Source organism: Oncorhynchus mykiss, chromosome 7, assembly GCF_013265735.2.
Source record: "Oncorhynchus mykiss isolate Arlee chromosome 7, USDA_OmykA_1.1, whole genome shotgun sequence".
Lineage (NCBI taxonomy): Eukaryota > Metazoa > Chordata > Actinopteri > Salmoniformes > Salmonidae > Oncorhynchus > Oncorhynchus mykiss.
This window is the reverse complement of record NC_048571.1, coordinates 6,606,053-6,624,255: the sequence shown is the minus strand read 5'-3', so window position 1 is coordinate 6,624,255 and position 18,203 is coordinate 6,606,053. Positions and strand designations below refer to the sequence as shown.

At 42.8% G+C, this 18,203-nt stretch overlaps 1 protein-coding gene across 1 annotated transcript; it reads left to right on the top strand.

The window, feature by feature from the left end:
- Positions 1 to 2,492: 2,492 nt before the first annotated feature.
- LOC110527248 (calcitonin gene-related peptide type 1 receptor) lies at positions 2,493 to 16,592 on the top strand. Its single transcript, XM_036982269.1, has 14 exons — positions 2,493 to 2,673; positions 7,033 to 7,106; positions 7,342 to 7,495; positions 7,914 to 8,024; positions 8,341 to 8,453; positions 8,552 to 8,643; positions 10,706 to 10,832; positions 14,382 to 14,535; positions 14,696 to 14,756; positions 14,890 to 14,956; positions 15,276 to 15,329; positions 15,408 to 15,572; positions 15,722 to 15,763; positions 15,898 to 16,592. Exons 2-14 carry the CDS (start codon positions 7,056 to 7,058, stop codon positions 16,126 to 16,128), a joined length of 1,422 nt encoding a protein of 473 aa, XP_036838164.1. The 5' UTR covers positions 2,493 to 2,673; positions 7,033 to 7,055; the 3' UTR covers positions 16,129 to 16,592.
- Positions 16,593 to 18,203: the final 1,611 nt, after the last annotated feature.

Here is an 18,203-nt window from a genome sequence, read left to right as displayed (position 1 = left end):
ATTGACTGAGGATGTGGGGTTAGAGTTTCAGAAGTAATGGTTCCAATCTGTGAGTCGATAAAAGTTTAAAACCATATCAGAATACAAGAAGAGCTTTGTTTTGTGTTACTCCCTGACACCTGACACTTCTGGATTCTGGTTTTGATTGTTTTGCCCTCAGGCTGTATGCTGGTTGGACAGCCTAGTTTAAATGCACTCTACTCTTCTTGACCATGTTGATTGACAGGTTTCATGGCTTCCAGAATCTATTCTCAACATTCCAGGGAAATATCGCTCAAATGCTCTTTACTCCTGAAGTCCTGGAAGGCCTAATCTCAGAACCAAGAACCAAATCTCCTGTGCACTGGCCAGCGACTCCTTTTATGTTAACATAACAATCTGTCACGAGAGACCTACCTTCCCTGTATGGCTTCGTAAAGGGTCTCTCAGCACCTCCACATTTAACCTTACATCCAATAATAACAGTGTATGAAAACATCTCACCACTTCTCCAGCCTGTACCACTGCGTTATTTTTCTAGAACATGGCCCTGTTGATGTGTTAGCAATGAAGTCGGTACAGAGAACACGCATGTGAGCGGAGATTTGCACCACTAATTACATGGATGAATGAAGTGAATCAAAGAAGTACTTCATGCAGCAGAATAATTGGGTGTTTTAATGTCATGGAGCAACAGCTGAAAACAAGACATTTTTTTTATGGCTGATTTAATGACCAGTGGTTGTGTTCTAAGAGATTTTATAGATGCTTAGCAATGGCTGAGCGCCCTTTAATAAGGATAATTTAAGGGTTTTGAAATAGCTATTGTGTCAAACCCAGTGAGCAATGTCATTAAAATAAATATGAAACGTTCATTTCATACTTTAATCTGAGTTATCCCGTAAGAGAGCTAATGAGTTTGTCTCTTATCCTTAGAAACATCAGAAACACAATCAGAGCTTCACTAATCATTTTCTCAGTTCCTTTTGCATTACAATCCCTTTGCTTAAGTAGGCTTCACACAAGTTAAGGATTTTTTAGTTGCCTTTAGACTCAAAGACCCCTTGGAGTGACATGTAATGCCACTTGTTAATTTGTACATTTTCATCCCAAGAATGAAATGGGTCAAAATTGATCAAAGCTGTGTCTGGGTTCAGGAAATGACTCTCTACAATGACTGGCAGACCATGAAATAGGTTACCTTTCTGCAGTGGATTTTGATTCAGTGTCATGGTCATTCAACTTCTGTGTAGGCTACAGATGGTTCAGTGAGTGGAATTGATTAGGCTACTTGAAGTAGTGCCAATTGAAAGCAAGTATACTGTACAAACAAATATTCACATCAGCTTTCAGTGATTTCAAGTTGTCTTTTTTCCTTGCCAGTTCCAATATCTGTATCTAACAGAGATCCCGTCTCTTATGGATACCCTCTATAACTGCATTATAATTCAGCACTAAGGCACGGAGGTTGGCCAACATACCACGGCCAATCTACCACAAACCCCTGAGGTGCCTTAATTGCTATTAGAAACTAGTTACCAATGTAATTAGAGCAGTAAAAATAAATGTTTTGTCATACTCGTGTTATACGGTCGGATATACCACGGCTGTCAGCCAATCAGGGGCAGTAGCATAGCCTAGTGGTTAGCGCATTGAACTAATAACCGAAAGGTTGCAAGTTCAAATCACCTAGTTGACAAGGTACAAATCTGTTGTTCTACCCCTGAACAAGGCAGTTAACCCACTGTTCCTAGGCTGTCATTGAAAAGTTGAATTTGTTCTTAGCTGACTTGCCTAGTTAAATGAAGGTAAAATAAAAACTGAGCATTCAGGTTCAAACAACCCAGTTTATAATTAATATTTTAAACCTGGGGTTTGTTCAGGAGGATGCAACATTCAGAGAGAAACATGGAAGTCAACTAATGTGGCTCAACTTGTTTATTTGGATCCCCATGAACTTTTGCAGAAGCAGCAGCTACTCCTCCAGGGGTAAAACATGCAATACATTTAAAAAACAGTCACACAAATGTTAAATACAACGATATATAAATACAAAATAAAATAACATTCAAACAATACAACAACAAATAATGTGTGTGTTAAGAGTGTCTCTACAGTATGTGCGTGTTTGTGTCCCTTGCCGTTCCATGTTTACCCCACAGAGAGGCAGTATTGGACTTTAAGCAAGGAGAAAAAAGTGTGCGCTTATTTTTGGTCAAAGAAATGGGTAGATGGATCAAGTAAGTAAAGTATATGTTTTAGGTTACATTAAACTATATATATTTAAGACGTTTTTAGCTTATTTGATCATTTAAAAAATGTGTATAGGCCTATCAAATTTGGAAAATGTCGGTTAGCCTAATTCAATTGTAGTCGAAATGTGACACTCCCAACGAATATGGAGATGTAAAATAGTCTAAATCAGAGCCAGACTGAGGGCATTCTGACATCAGCAGTCCAAAAGGGGATGAGACCCTCGGAAGGAAGAGGCGGTTTGTGATGATGTCACAGGATGCCACCGTAGTGGATCAATTTCAATTTGAAGCTCGAGCTCCTCTCCTCGCTTTTACCGTAGAGCACACTGGATTGAACCATTAGTGAACGGACAACCGGACTATTGGGCTCTGGGAAAAGGGTCGGGAAAAGCAGAATTCGCTATTTTCTTCTCATTTGAAGGCGACATTTCTCAGTAAGGTAAGACACATTTTAATGAATTCCAGTCCAGCAGAATGACAGATTGGAATCATTTCTGGTCTCTTTCTGGAATTGGTTCTGATTGGGTTTGGGTAGGGTATCAAGGTGGATCAGAATAAAACTGTCTACACAAATAGGCCTAATGATAATAAAGTGATAGTATATTGTTGATTGTTAAGATTGGGTCAAGAGCTAATAAAGCTTGATCAACCATGCAGAGTTCCTCTGAAGAACAGTTGTTTAAACATCACGGTTTACGTCCACTCCTACCCTGTTGCTGTTGCTGTTTTTGTTGTTGTTGTTATCTGCATTTTTATGTAAGAGGGAGTTTGAAAATGACGAAATGCTAAGGGATAATATGGTTTAGATAGACAGGGCTGGCCATGGTGTGATGCAGCACGGCAGGAATATATGCACTTCTAGAAAGAAAACTTCACGACAGGCAGGGAGACTATATGGACAAAGGAAATAACACATATCAACGGCCATATCCTTCACACACGAGGTGATACTATAGAAGTTTCATCGCTTTTCTACCAACTTGTCATCTTGTTATTTTAATGTTCTTTCTTTTGAGCATTACAATGCCACACATTGGCTGGTTGGCAAGTTGCGCAGCTTCACTGTTCTATGATGACATTGGTCCTTCTCAGGGTAATAGAACCTTCACTAGCTGTTGTCAGGGAGATTCAGACAGTTTGGAGTATGTCTGGAAGACACTTCTTGATGCCTGCTGAATGGCGCACACTGCCTGTTACGAAATAGTCTGGACTGCAGATGTCTGCTGGCAAACGTCTCATTGCCATGGTTACGTGGTTACAAAAGCACCATGGTCAGTCTAAACAGATTGATAGAAGGCTTTGGTTCTGACTTCAGAAGCAGCACCATGTAAAATGTACACACATTGGTGATTGGTTTTGCTGCAATTTATTGATGTGAAAAGATTCCATTCCAAAGAGATGAGATGTGAGAGTACACACACACACACTGACAAAAGGTTTATCTTATTTCAATACTATACAGATGCAGGCGGTGCTTGACTTGGGCAGGAGCTCACCGGAGCTGAGTACCGGCACCTCAACGTTTCTACTGCTTGAGCTCCTGTTCTTCATATAGAACATTACCTCAACAGTGTTGTGGAGCTCCTGCATCTAAATATCAACAGTACAGGCACCTATTTCAGTCCAAGTCAAGCACTGGTTGCAGGGCATGCTGTAACAAAACGAGTGCAACAACACTTTCATCTTCAGGTGTCTGAGCTACACAGTGGAATGGGCTTGGTGCCCCTGAAGTGCCCCTTTAAGAGAGAAAGCACTGTGTGGTGACCAGTGTGTTGGACAGTGGAAAGGTTTGGGTACATTTCCAGGGGTCTGTTGGAGAAGGACATAAGTTAAACAAACTGTCAGAGGGTTGACAAGTGCTTCCTGATTTAGGAGGGCTGGGATGGGGCTACTGCAGGAAAGTGAGAAGGAGAGGGGGAAGAAAGAGAGAGAGGGATAGAGAGAGACAGGGAGAGGAGAAGGAGAGAGAGAGGATGGTAGGGGGGAGGGGGGTAAATACCTCCATGTTTCCTTGGTTCTGCCAAGCTCTCTCTCTCCTCACCCCCTCATGAATTCCATTAATTTGGTACTGTAGAACCTTTGGGGTGTTGGCCGACTCAACCCTTCATGTTATGACCCAGGAAAGCTTGGAGAGGAAACCCTGACATGTCTCTCAGGCCCCTCCCTGCTGTTCCTCCCTGGTGCTTCAGGAAGGGCACAAGGTTATCATGGTTGGGCCTGCTGTTATTCTGCTTGGCTTCAGAGAAGAGAAGTGCTTTTGTCTTATTGCCAAGCTGATGGTTTAAACCTGACGCTGCATGTTTGGGGAACGACCGTCGCTAGCTCTGTTTTTGTTTTAGAAAAAGATAGCTAATGCATTAATATCCAGAGGTGGGAGTTTGAGTAGCCCAGATCCTTGTGGATTTATATAAATATTTGGACATTGACTAAGTTATTATCATTTTGGCTCCGTACGCCACCACAATGGATTTGGAAGGAAACACAGCATATTGGAGTTGAAAATAAATTAAATTGAAATTAAATAATGAATGTGACTTTAATTTGAGGGTATTTACCTCCAAATCGGGTGAACGGTGCAGAAATGACAGCACTTTTTATATGTGACCCCCCAATTTTAGGGGCTCAAAGTCATTGGACAAACTAACATAATCATAAATTAAATTGTGAGTTTAAAAAAATATTTTGCAGTCAATAACTGCCTGAAGTGTGTAACCCATAGACATCACCAGATGCTGAGTTTCTTCTCTGCTGATGCTCTGCCAGGCCTTTACTGCAGCTGTCTTCAGTTCCTGCTTGTTCTTGGGGCATTTTGCCTTCAGTTTTGCCTTCTGCAAGGGAAGTGCATGCTCAATTGGATTCAGGTCAGGTGATTGACTTGGCCATTGCAGAACATTCCACTTCTTTGCCTTAAAAAAGCATTGGGTTGCTTTCGCAGTATGCTTCGGGTCATTGTCCATCTGCACTGTGAAGCGACGTCCAATGAGTTTTGAAGCATTTGGCTGAATCTGAATACAAGGGAACCAATTCCATTGGCAGCCATATATGGCCATAACACCCCCTCCACCATGATTCACAGATGAGGTGGTATGCTTCGGACCATGAGCAGTTCCTTCCCTTCTGCATACTCTTCTCTTTCCATCTGTCTGGTACAAGTGGATATTTGTCTCATCTGTCCATAGGATGTTGTTCCAGAACTGTACAGGTTTTCTTAGATGTTATTTGGCAAACTCTAATCTGGTCTTCCTGTTTTTGAGGCTTACCAGTGGTTTACATCTGGTGCTAAACCGTCTGTATTTACTCTGGTGAAGTTTTCTCTTGATTGTTGACTTTGACACAGATACACCTACCTCATGTGGAGTGTTCTTGATCTGGACAACTGTTGTGAAGGGGTTTCTTTTCACCAGGGAAATAATGATTCTGTCATCCATCACAGTTGTTTTCCGTGGTCTTCCGGGCCTTTTGGTGTTCCTGAGCTCACCAGTGTGTTCTTTCTTTTTCAGAATGTACCAAATCATTGATTTGGCCACACCTCATGTTTTTGCTCTCTCTCTGATGGGTTTGTTTTGAAATGTCAACCTCATGATGGCTTGCTTCACTGGCAGTGACAGACTTCATGTTGAGGGTTAACAGCAACAGAGTCCAAATGCAAATGCCACACTTGAAATCAACTCTAGATCTTTCATCTGATTACTTATAAATGAACTAATGAGGGAATAACACACAGCTAGCCATGGAACAGCTGAGCAGCCAATATTCCAATGACTTTTGGTCCCTTAAAATGGGGTCACATATCAAAAGTGCTGTAATTCCTACACCATTCACCCGATTTGGAGGTAAATACCCTCAAATTAAAGCTGAAAATCTGCCCTTTCAGGTTATATTCATGAATTGATTTCAACTTTGGTTGACAGTTAAAATAATAATAACTTGATCAATGTCCAAATAGTTCTGGACCTGAATGTATGTGATAGAAGATTTATATTACCCACTACTCGCTATGTACGGTATCTTAGGTTTACGGGTAGTATGTTTGTCAGTTGGTGCTGTTCCCTTCACAGATGCTATTGGGCTGCACCTCCATGTGTGATTTATTATTGAGGAAAGGATCAAAGGGGCCGGTTCTGGGTTCAGTTCTGTGTGATTGATGGCTTCATCACATCAACACGTGTCTCTTTAATGCTTTCAAACCAAAACAAGTGTATTTGGAAATAGACTCAGACATCTTGTTTACTGACATGGATGTGATAAGGTAGTTGGCTATGTCAGTGGTGACATAAGCAGGGGCGCAACTTTGGTTTTAGAAGTGTGTGAGGGGGGACATTAATATTTGTTTTACGCATGGGCCTAAAGCAGACCGTTGCCTCGTTTTGTATCACATTCCAATGGTAAAACTGGGGGACAAAAATACAATTTCAGAATGTGTGGGGGGGGCATGTCCCCCTTGTCCACAGTGAAAGTTGCGCCCCTGGACATAACAGTCATATAAGTGACAATGTCATTGATAATAATGTAATTAATTTATCATATGAGTGACATAGCATTCAATCATATGAATGGTTCATCTAGATCCATCTATAAAGGTCTTCTTGAAAAAAACTTGTTTTAGTGTATTATTATGACTGTGATCTCTCTCCCTCTTCTCCCTGTTTCTCTCTGAGACCGATAGGGGGATTATTGCAAGCAGTCTTGGCTCTGAGCCGTAGATAGCAGTTCGCTTGGCTGGGAGTGAAATTTTCCTCTCAGTAAAACCCCTTCCACTGTTCACAGACCTGCTGACCTGTCTCTATCTCTCCTCCAGGACCCGTTGACAGCAGAGCCAGGATGGATGCTAACGGCATATTCTCACTTCTGTTGCTGTGTTCTGTCACTGAGGTAATATACTCACCCAAGTTGTGAAGTCATTTACCCTTTGTCCTCGATATGCCTTTTATAAACTCACTGTGTCATGCAGAGTGAATATGGTTGCTCTTGAAAGTCGTTAAAACATGATCATAACTCATATTTAACTCATATCCACACTTTCACTCTCTTGATTTGGTTTGATATTCTAAAATACTCTGTCCGTGAGTGTATCGTTTCCTCTGAGTGTTAGCCATTTTTTTCACAGCTGTGTGTGTTGGCGAGCCCTGAGGGGAATGACTCCCAGCAGCACCATACCCAGAACGTCTACCACGACATCGGTGTCACCAGGAACACCATAGTCACTGCTCAGTTTGAGTGCTATCAGAAGATCATGAAAAACGACAAACACAACAAAATAGGTAAGGGTCCCTTAAGGGTGGTGTGGTGCAGGTAGCTCATTTGTTCAATTTCAATCTCATGATTTGCATCGTAGAGAATTTCAATTTACTCTTAGCATATTCAATTTGAATTTGAAACAATCCTCAGTCTTAACTGAAATGGTCCTAACCCCAGTGAATAGCACCTTCTAAGGAACTGACCTCCTAGAGTTTGCTTAAAGGGATACTTCTGGATTTTGGCTAAATCTATTTCCCTAGAGTCAGATGAACTTGTGGATACCATTATTATGTGTGCAGTATGAAGGAAGTTAGAGGTAGTTTCGCGAGCCAATGCTAACTAGCGTTAGCGTGATGACTATGGGTATCTGCTTGCATGCTCATTGCCAAAATCCCGAAGTATCCCTTTAAACTGCCTGTGTTGTTGTGTCCCTTCACTCAGGGCCAGTTTGTAACAGGACGTGGGATGGCTGGCTGTGCTGGGAGGACACAGAGGCAGGCTTCACTACAAACCAACACTGTCCAGACTACTTCCAAGACTTTGACACAGCAGGTCTGTATTTTGCAATCTGGCTGGTCTCTCCAACCCAACGACATTGAACAGAGATTATTGTATGACTGTATAAGGTAATGTACGAGTCAGCCTGGCTATTCTCTGTTAGGCTTTTAGAGAAATGTCCTTTGCTGTTTTCAACGTTCATTTTAGTATGGATAAAGGGATGAAAGTTATTCTCATTAATGGATATCGTTCTTTTTTAATTAATGCTGTGTTGATTGCTGAGATGAGCAAGTGTCACACCTGTCCACTCTTCTGTTGACTCACGTTGGTTGATGCACTACATCACTCACCTTCTGTTTCTAATCACCAGAAATGGCATCCAAAGTGTGCAGTGAAACGGGTAATTGGTTTCTACACCCGGAGAGCAACAGGACATGGACAAACTACACCAAATGTACGGCATACACCAGTGCAGGAAGAGTGGTAAGACAAGTGACCTTTTGATAAGCTTTTTAATGTAGTTATGTTGTGGATATTATATTGTAATGCATGTTAGGTTGACATGGTGTATTCTTTCTCAGACAGCGATGAATCTCTACTACCTGGTTCTGATTGGACATGGACTGTCGCTGACGTCATTGTTCTTCTCATTGGGAATATTTTTCCATTTCAAGTAAGTTACTCTGTTAGCCCATAAGTATGCTCCTGTTATATATTTAATTTCATTAACCTTTATTTTAACATGGTGTCATATTGAGACCAAGTGTCTTTTTCAAATGAGCCCTGCACAATATAAACACACATATCAACACAAAACCCAATAAAATACTAAATTACAAAACATGATCATAAAAAACGAACACAATCTTCACTTAGAGCATTCCCCACTACTGATTTAAATTATATAGAAATACACTGCTCAAAAAAAATAAAAGGAACACTTCAACAACACAATGTAACTCCAAGTCAATCACACTTCTGTGAAATCAAACTGTCCACTTAGGAAGCAACACTGATTGACAATAAATGTCACATGCTGTTGTGCAAATGGAAGACAACAGGTGGAAATTATAGGCAATTAGCAAGACACCCCCAATAAAGGAGTGGTTCTACAGGTGGTGACCACAGACCACTTCTCAGTACCTATGCTTCCTGGCTGATGTTTTGGTCACTTTTGAATGCTGGCGGTGCTTTCACTCTAGTGGTAGCATGAGACGGAGTCTACAACCCACACAAGTGGCTCAGGTAGTGCAGCTCATCCAGGATGGCACATCAATGCGAGCTGTGGCAAGAAGGTTTGCTGTGTCTGTCAGCGTAGTGTCCAGAGCATAGAGGTGCTACCAGGAGATAGGCCAGTACATCAGGAGACGTGGAGGAGGCCGTAGGAGGGCAACAACCCAGCAGCAGGACCGCTACCTCCACCTTTGTGCAAGGAGGAGCACTGCCAGAGCCCTGCAAAATGACCTCCAGCAGGCCACAAATGTGCATGTGTCTACTCAAAAAGTCAGAAACAGACTCCATGAGGGTGGTATGAGGGCCCGACGTCCACAGGTGGGGGTTGTGCTTACAGCCCAACACCGTGCAGGACGTTTGGCATTTGCCAGAGAACACCAAGATTGGCAAATTCACCACTGGTGCCCTGTGCTCTTCACAGATGAAAGCAGGTTCACACTAAGCACGTGACAGACGTGACAGAGTCTGGAGACGCCGTGGAGAACATTCTGCTGCCTGCAACATCCTCCAGCATGACCGGTTTGGCGGTGGGTCAGTTATGGTGTGGGGTGGCATTTCTTTGGGGGGTCGCACAGCCCTCCATGTGCTCGCTAGAGGTAGCCTGACTGCCATTAGGTACCGAGATGAGATCCTCAGACCCCTTGTGAGACCATATGCTGGTGCGGTTGGCCCTGGGTTCCTCCTAATGCAAGACAATGCTAGTCCTCATGTGGCTGGAGTGTGTCAGCAGTTCCTGCAAGAGGAAGGCATTGATGCTATGGACTGGCCCGCCCGTTCCCCAGACCTGAATCCAATTGAGCACATCTGGGACATCATGTCTCGCTCCATCCACCAACGCCACGTTGCACAACAGACTGTCCAGGAGTTGGCGGATGCTTTAGTCCAGGTCTGGGAGGAGATCCCTCAGGAGACCATCCACCACCTCATCAGGAGCATGCCCAGGCGTTGTAGGGAGGTCATACAGGCACGTGGAGGCCACACACACTACTGAGCCTCATTTTGACTTGTTTTAAGGACATTACATCAAAGTTGGATCAGCCTGTAGTGTGGTTTTCCACTTTAATTTTGAGTGTGACTCCAAATCCAGACCTCCATGGGTTGATAAATTTAATTTCCATTGATAATTTGTGTGTGATTTTGTTGTCAGCACATTCAACTATGTAAAGAAAAAAGTATTTAATAAGAATATTTCATTCATTCAGATATAGGATGTGTTATTTTAGTGTTCCCTTTATTTTTTTGAGCAGTGTATATAGAAATATGGTGTTTTTCTTACTTTAGATTGAATAATTGAATTATTTTCTATGGAAGAAGGAGGAAAAACTCATTCATACTGGCCTACTCATAAGGAGGCATTAACGACACAAGCGTCATAAATTATGTTGGGAGAATGTAATTATAAGGAGTTGTAGGGAGTTTAACTCGATAAAGATGGTAAACATTGTTCCATCTTTCATTGTTGTCCATTCAACATAAGGATATTTTCTTTCTTTCCCTACCAGGAGTCTAAGCTGCCAGAGGATAACGCTCCACAAAAACCTATTTTTTTCATTTGTGTTGAACTCAGTCATCACCATCATCTGGTTGACAGCGGTGGCTAACAACCAGGGACTAGTGCAGAGCAACCCTGTGAGTATGATGACTAACAACCAGGGACTAGTGCAGAGCAACCCTGTGAGTATGATGACTAACAACCAGGGACTAGTGCAGAGCAACCCTGTCAGTATGATGACTAACAACCAGGGACTAGTACAGTACAACCCTGTCAGTATGATGACTAACAACCAGGGACTAGTACAGTACAACCCTGTCAGTATGATGACTAACAACCAGGGACTAGTACAGTACAACCCTGTCAGTATGATGACTAACAACCAGGGACTAGTACAGTACAACCCTGTCAGTATGATGACTAACAACCAGGGACTAGTGCAGAGCAACCCTGTGAGTATGATGACTAACAACCAGGGACTAGTGCAGAGCAACCCTGTGAGTATGATGACTAACAACCAGGGACTAGTGCAGAGCAACCCTGTCAGTATGATGACTAACAACCAGGGACTAGTACAGTACAACCCTGTCAGTATGATGACTAACAACCAGGGACTAGTGCAGAGCAACCCTGTCAGTATGATGACTAACAACCAGGGACTAGTACAGTACAACCCTGTCAGTATGATGACTAACAACCAGGGACTAGTACAGTACAACCCTGTCAGTATGATGACTAACAACCAGGGACTAGTACAGTACAACCCTGTCAGTATGATGACTAACAACCAGGGACTAGTACAGTACAACCCTGTGAGTATGATGACTAACAACCAGGGACTAGTGCAGAGCAACCCTGTGAGTATGATGACTAACAACCAGGGACTAGTACAACCCTGTCAGTATGATGACTAACAACCAGGGACTAGTGCAGAGCAACCCTGTGAGTATGATGACTAACAACCAGGGACTAGTACAACCCTGTCAGTATGATGACTAACAACCAGGGACTAGTACAGTACAACCCTGTCAGGATGATGACTAACAACCAGGGACTAGTACAGTACAACCCTGTCAGTATGATGACTAACAACCAGGGACTAGTACAACCCTGTCAGTATGATGACTAACAACCAGGGACTAGTACAGTACAACCCTGTCAGTATGATGACTAACAACCAGGGACTAGTACAGTACAACCCTGTGAGTATGATGACTAACAACCAGGGACTAGTACAACCCTGTCAGTATGATGACTAACAACCAGGGACTAGTACAGTACAACCCTGTCAGTATGATGACTAACAACCAGGGACTAGTACAGTACAACCCTGTCAGTATGATGACTAACAACCAGGGACTAGTACAGTACAACCCTGTCAGTATGATGACTAACAACCAGGGACTAGTACAGTACAACCCTGTCAGTATGATGACTAACAACCAGGGACTAGTACAGTACAACCCTGTCAGTATGATGACTAACAACCAGGGACTAGTACAGTACAACCCTGTCAGTATGATGACTAACAACCAGGGACTAGTACAGTACAACCCTGTCAGTATGATGACTAACAACCAGGGACTAGTACAGTACAACCCTGTCAGTATGATGACTAACAACCAGGGACTAGTACAGTACAACCCTGTCAGTATGATGACTAACAACCAGGGACTAGTACAGAGCAACCCTGTCAGTATGATGACTAACAACCAGGGACTAGTACAGTACAACCCTGTCAGTATGATGACTAACAACCAGGGACTAGTACAGAGCAACCCTGTCAGTATGATGACTAACAACCAGGGACTAGTACAGTACAACCCTGTCAGTATGATGACTAACAACCAGGGACTAGTGCAGAGCAACCCTGTCAGTATGATGACTAACAACCAGGGACTAGTACAGTACAACCCTGTCAGTATGATGACTAACAACCAGGGACTAGTACAGTACAACCCTGTCAGTATGATGACTAACAACCAGGGACTAGTACAGTACAACCCTGTCAGTATGATGACTAACAACCAGGGACTAGTACAACCCTGTCAGTATGATGACTAACAACCAGTGACTAGTACAACCCTGTCAGTATGATGACTAACAACCAGGGACTAGTACAGTACAACCCTGTCAGTATGATGACTAACAACCAGGGACTAGTACAGTACAACCCTGTCAGTATGATGACTAACAACCAGGGACTAGTACAGTACAACCCTGTCAGTATGATGACTAACAACCAGGGACTAGTACAGTACAACCCTGTCAGTATGATGACTAACAACCAGGGACTAGTACAGTACAACCCTGTCAGTATGATGACTAACAACCAGGGACTAGTACAACCCTGTCAGTATGATGACTAACAACCAGGGACTAGTACAGTACAACCCTGTCAGTATGATGACTAACAACCAGGGACTAGTACAGTACAATCCTGTCAGTATGATGACTAACAACCAGGGACTAGTACAGTACAACCCTGTCAGTATGATGACTAACAACCAGGGACTAGTACAGTACAACCCTGTCAGTATGATGACTAACAACCAGGGACTAGTACAGTACAACCCTGTCAGTATGATGACTAACAACCAGGGACTAGTACAACCCTGTCAGTATGATGACTAACAACCAGGGACTAGTACAGTACAACCCTGTCAGTATGATGACTAACAACCAGGGACTAGTACAGTACAACCCTGTCAGTATGATGACTAACAACCAGGGACTAGTACAGTACAACCCTGTCAGTATGATGACTAACAACCAGGGACTAGTACAGTACAACCCTGTCAGTATGATGACTAACAACCAGGGACTAGTACAGTACAACCCTGTCAGTATGATGACTAACAACCAGGGACTAGTACAGTACAACCCTGTCAGTATGATGACTAACAACCAGGGACTAGTACAGTACAATCCTGTCAGTATGATGACTAACAACCAGGGACTAGTACAGTACAACCCTGTCAGTATGCAAAGCAACACTAATTATACTGTACATGTACAGTACCAGTCAAAGGTTTGGACTAGAGGTTGACCGATTATGATTTTTCAACACCGATACCGATTATTGGAGGACCTAAAAAGCCGATACTGTTTGGACACTCATTGGCCTAGAAGGCCAGCATCCCAGAGTCACCTCTTCACTGTTGGCGTTGAGACTGGTGTTTTGCGGGTACTATTTATTGAAGCTGCCAGTTGAGGATTAGCTTGGATTCGCTAACACAACGTGCCATTGGAACACAGGAGTGATGGTTGCTGATAATGGGCCTCTTTAGGTCTATGTAGATATTCCATAAAATATCAGCCATTTCCAGCTACAATAGTCATTTACAACATTAACAATGTCTACACTGTATTTCTGATCAATTTGATGTTATTTTAATGGACAAAAAATGTGCTTTTCTTTCAAAAACAAGGACATTTCTAAGTGTCCCCAAACGTTTGAACAGTAGTGTATATTAAAGGTGTAAATATATATTTAATATATAAGGTTTATATATTAAAGGTCCCAACCTGTTTCACAACAACATAATTAACTTAGGATGTAAATAATGAGCAAAGCATTTCCAAGCTCAGTAGACAAAAATGTCTACTCAACCATAGACTGTTGGTTGACCCTGACCGGGGATATTCCAAGCTGATACAAGTTCTGCTACCCCACCCCCCACCAGGTGAGCTGTAAGGTGATCATGTTTATTCACCTGTACCTGTTTGGCTGTAACTACTTCTGGATGCTGTGTGAGGGCATCTACCTGCACACACTCATCGTCGTGGCTGTGTTCGCCGAGAAACAACACCTCATGTGGTACTACCTGCTTGGATGGGGTACGTGAAGTTACGACAAAACTATTAACTAATGAAACCATTCACTAACTATTACACGATTAAACAACACTTGCCTTTTTAAGGGACGTTTCTAGAGTTGAATTACAGTTGTTTGTCCATTATGTCATCCATTAAAATCAATTATTGAATAATCTCCCAGGATTTCCACTCATACCTGCATTGATACATGCAATAGCACGAAGCTACTACTACAATGATAAGTAAGTATTTTGATATCTTTCTCTCTGGTCTTTGATAAGTATGCCATTCTCTGCCACATACAGTAATTCATGGATAAGCCATGTTGTCCACATGAGTCAAATATCTCTTGGCATCTCCCTCTCTCCTCCACAGTTGTTGGATCAGCTCCAACACTTCCCTCCTCTACATTATCCATGGTCCCATCTGTGCTGCCCTGCTGGTGAGCTCTTCTTTAAGCCACAATTCCAAGTACATTAACTAACGTTTATGACCATCCCTGTTCTTCCCCTTGTGTGATCACTGTAAACAGAACCGTCATCAACTTCAGGTCTCCTTTATACTCTGGGTGGGATTTTAAGTACATTTACTTTGGACATAATGGACATGTCTCTGGCAGGACTCATTGGACACATTGGCTTATTTCCAAAATCTCTCTCCTCTCTCCTCTCTCTCTCTCTCTCTGTCTGGCTCTCTCTGTCTCTCTGTCTCTCTCTGTCTCTTCTCCCCCTCCCCATCCCTCCCTCCCCCTCTCTCTCCAGGTGAATCTGTTCTTCCTGTTAAACATTGTGCGTGTCCTCATCACCAAACTGAAGGTAATCCACCAACAAGCAGAAGATAATTTCCTCTATTTGCTGTAACAAATGGACTAATAAAGTTGCATTGTATTCTAGGTGACCCATCAAGCTGAATCTAGCCTCTACATGAAGGCTGTGAGAGCCACCCTGATCCTAGTCCCTCTCCTGGGCATCCAGTTTGTCTTGTTCCCCTACAAACCCCAGGGACGCTTCGCCTTGGAGATCTACGACTATATTATGAACATCCTCATGCACTACCAGGTAGGACAACTCTAGAACATTCTCAAATGTCTAGAACTCTAGAGACTTTCTAGAACTTCTAAGTCAACTCTAGAAGTTCAGTTAGAGTAGTGTCCCAAGCTGGTTAGTGTTATCTTCTTTGTGTTGAAGTATCCTCTTTCTATCCTCAGGGTCTCCTGGTTGCCACCATCTTCTGCTTCTTCAATGGGGAGGTAAGACGGGATATTACGTTATTCTGAACTAACTCTATGTCAGAAAGCTGAGCTGATGCAACCATAATTACTTTGATAAAGTTACACGTTGGAGCAATGTAAACTGTTGTCCGATGGGACTTTCTTTCTTCCAGGTCCAAGGTGTTTTGCGAAGGCACTGGAACCAGCAGAGGATCCAGTTTGGCAGTAACTTTGCCCACGCAGATGTCTTCCGCTCAGCCTCATACGTGGCGTCATCCCTGACGGAGGTGCATCGCTGCTACAGCATCGACGGGCACACCGAACACATGAACGGCAAGAACAGCTACCACGACGTCGAGACGGTGACACCCACCATACTCCGGTCGGACAACCCGTTTGCCTGAGGCTGAAGGTCGGAAGTCGCGGATCTTGGGTCTGTACAGTTACACAGTGGCAGTTTTTGGAACTCTTTTCCCACCATATTCTAGAACATTTTCTCAAACTTCTTGGCAGTAGCCTTCACAGCAATTGGATGATGGTGAAAAAGTACATGAACGTTTATAGGGAGCACTACTCAGCCTCTTGATCTGGTCAATACAGTTACCTTCAACTGATCCACTTTAACTTCACGAGGACGGAATAGGCACTTAACTAGAGACACCTGTGTAAAGGCATGGACACTACCTACACTACCGTAAGGGTTTTAGTGTAAGGAATGGACACTACCTACACTACCTTAAGGGTTTTAGTGTAAGGAATGGACACTACCTACACTACCTTAAGGGTTTTAGTGTAAGGCATGGACACTACCTACACTACCGTAAGGGTTTTAGTGTAAGGAATGGACACTACCTACACTACCTTTAGGGTTTTAGTGTAAGGAATGGACACTACCTACACTACCTTAAGGGTTTTAGTGTAAGGAATGGACACTACCTACACTACCTTAAGGGTTTTAGTGTAAGGAATGGACACTACCTACACTACCTTAAGGGTTTTAGTGTAAGGAATGGACACTACCTACACTACCTTAAGGGTTTTAGTGTAAGGAATGGACACTACCTACACTACCTTAAGGGTTTTAGTGTAAGGAATGGACACTACCTACACTACCTTAAGGGTTTTAGTGTAAGGAATGGACACTACCTACACTACCTTAAGGGTTTTAGTGTGAGGAATGGACACTACCTACACTACCTTAAGGGTTTTAGTGTAAGGAATGGACACTACCTACACTACCTTAAGGGTTTTAGTGTAAGGAATGGACACTACCTACACTACCTTAAGGGTTTTAGTGTGAGGAATGGACACTACCTACACTACCTTAAGGGTTTTAGTGTAAGGAATGGACACTACCTACACTACCTTAAGGGTTTTAGTGTGAGGAATGGACACTACCTACACTACCTTAAGGGTTTTAGTGTAAGGAATGGACACTACCTACACTACCTTAAGGGTTTTAGTGTGAGGAATGGACACTACCTACACTACCTTAAGGGTTTTAGTGTAAGGAATGGACACTACCTACACTACCTTAAGGGTTTTAGTGTAAGGCATGGACACTACCTACACTACCTTAAGGGTTTTAGTGTGAGGAATCAATCTTGCCGTTTCATCCTGTGGACTGAAGAGCCTGCAACTGCACAACAACCTCTGACCCAAGAGCCTGAGACTCTACAACAACTTCTGACCCAAGAGCCCGAGACTCTACAACAACCTCTGACCCAAGAGCCTGAGACTCTACAACAACCTCTGACCCAAGAGCCTGAGACTCTACAACAACCTCTGACCCAAGAGCCTGAGACTCTACAACAACCTCTGACCCAAGAGCCTGAGACTCTACAACAACCTCTGACCCAAGAGCCTGAGACTCTACAACAACCTCTGACCCAAGAGCCTGAGACTCTACAACAACCTCTGACCCAAGAGGAGTACAGTGCAATGAACTTGTTGGGCCTACTGGTGATATAATTACTTCCATTCTGTAAAGGACAAAGGAAACCTAATGTACATGGACCTTAAGCACTGGATTATGTATTAAGATTGGCAGGCTCGTTATGGCTCTCTTTATGACAAGACAAGTAACTAAACGTCACAGTGGATTTTTTTGATACAGTGTACAGTTACAATTGTTTTATTTTACAGCCATTAGCATTGAATGTGTTATCATGTGTTGTTGTCTGTGGTTTGAATTTGCATGGTCATTGATGGCTACTTATTTATAACTATGTTACAGTAGTACAAGATGGACCACCCATTAGAATGTTCATTTCCTGTCAGTGTATTTCCCTGTCCAGCGGTCTTCTCCCTTCTGTCTAGACTAGGGTTTAGTCCCTCTGTGGGAGTTTATGTCTGGCACATAAAATGACCTTGGGTTTGCCTCAGTTTTATCTGTCATAGTTGAATGTATGTAAGTCTTGTTTAAGTATGTTAAGTATTTTTTTTCATAGAGTTGCTTCATATCCAAATGCTGGAGAGA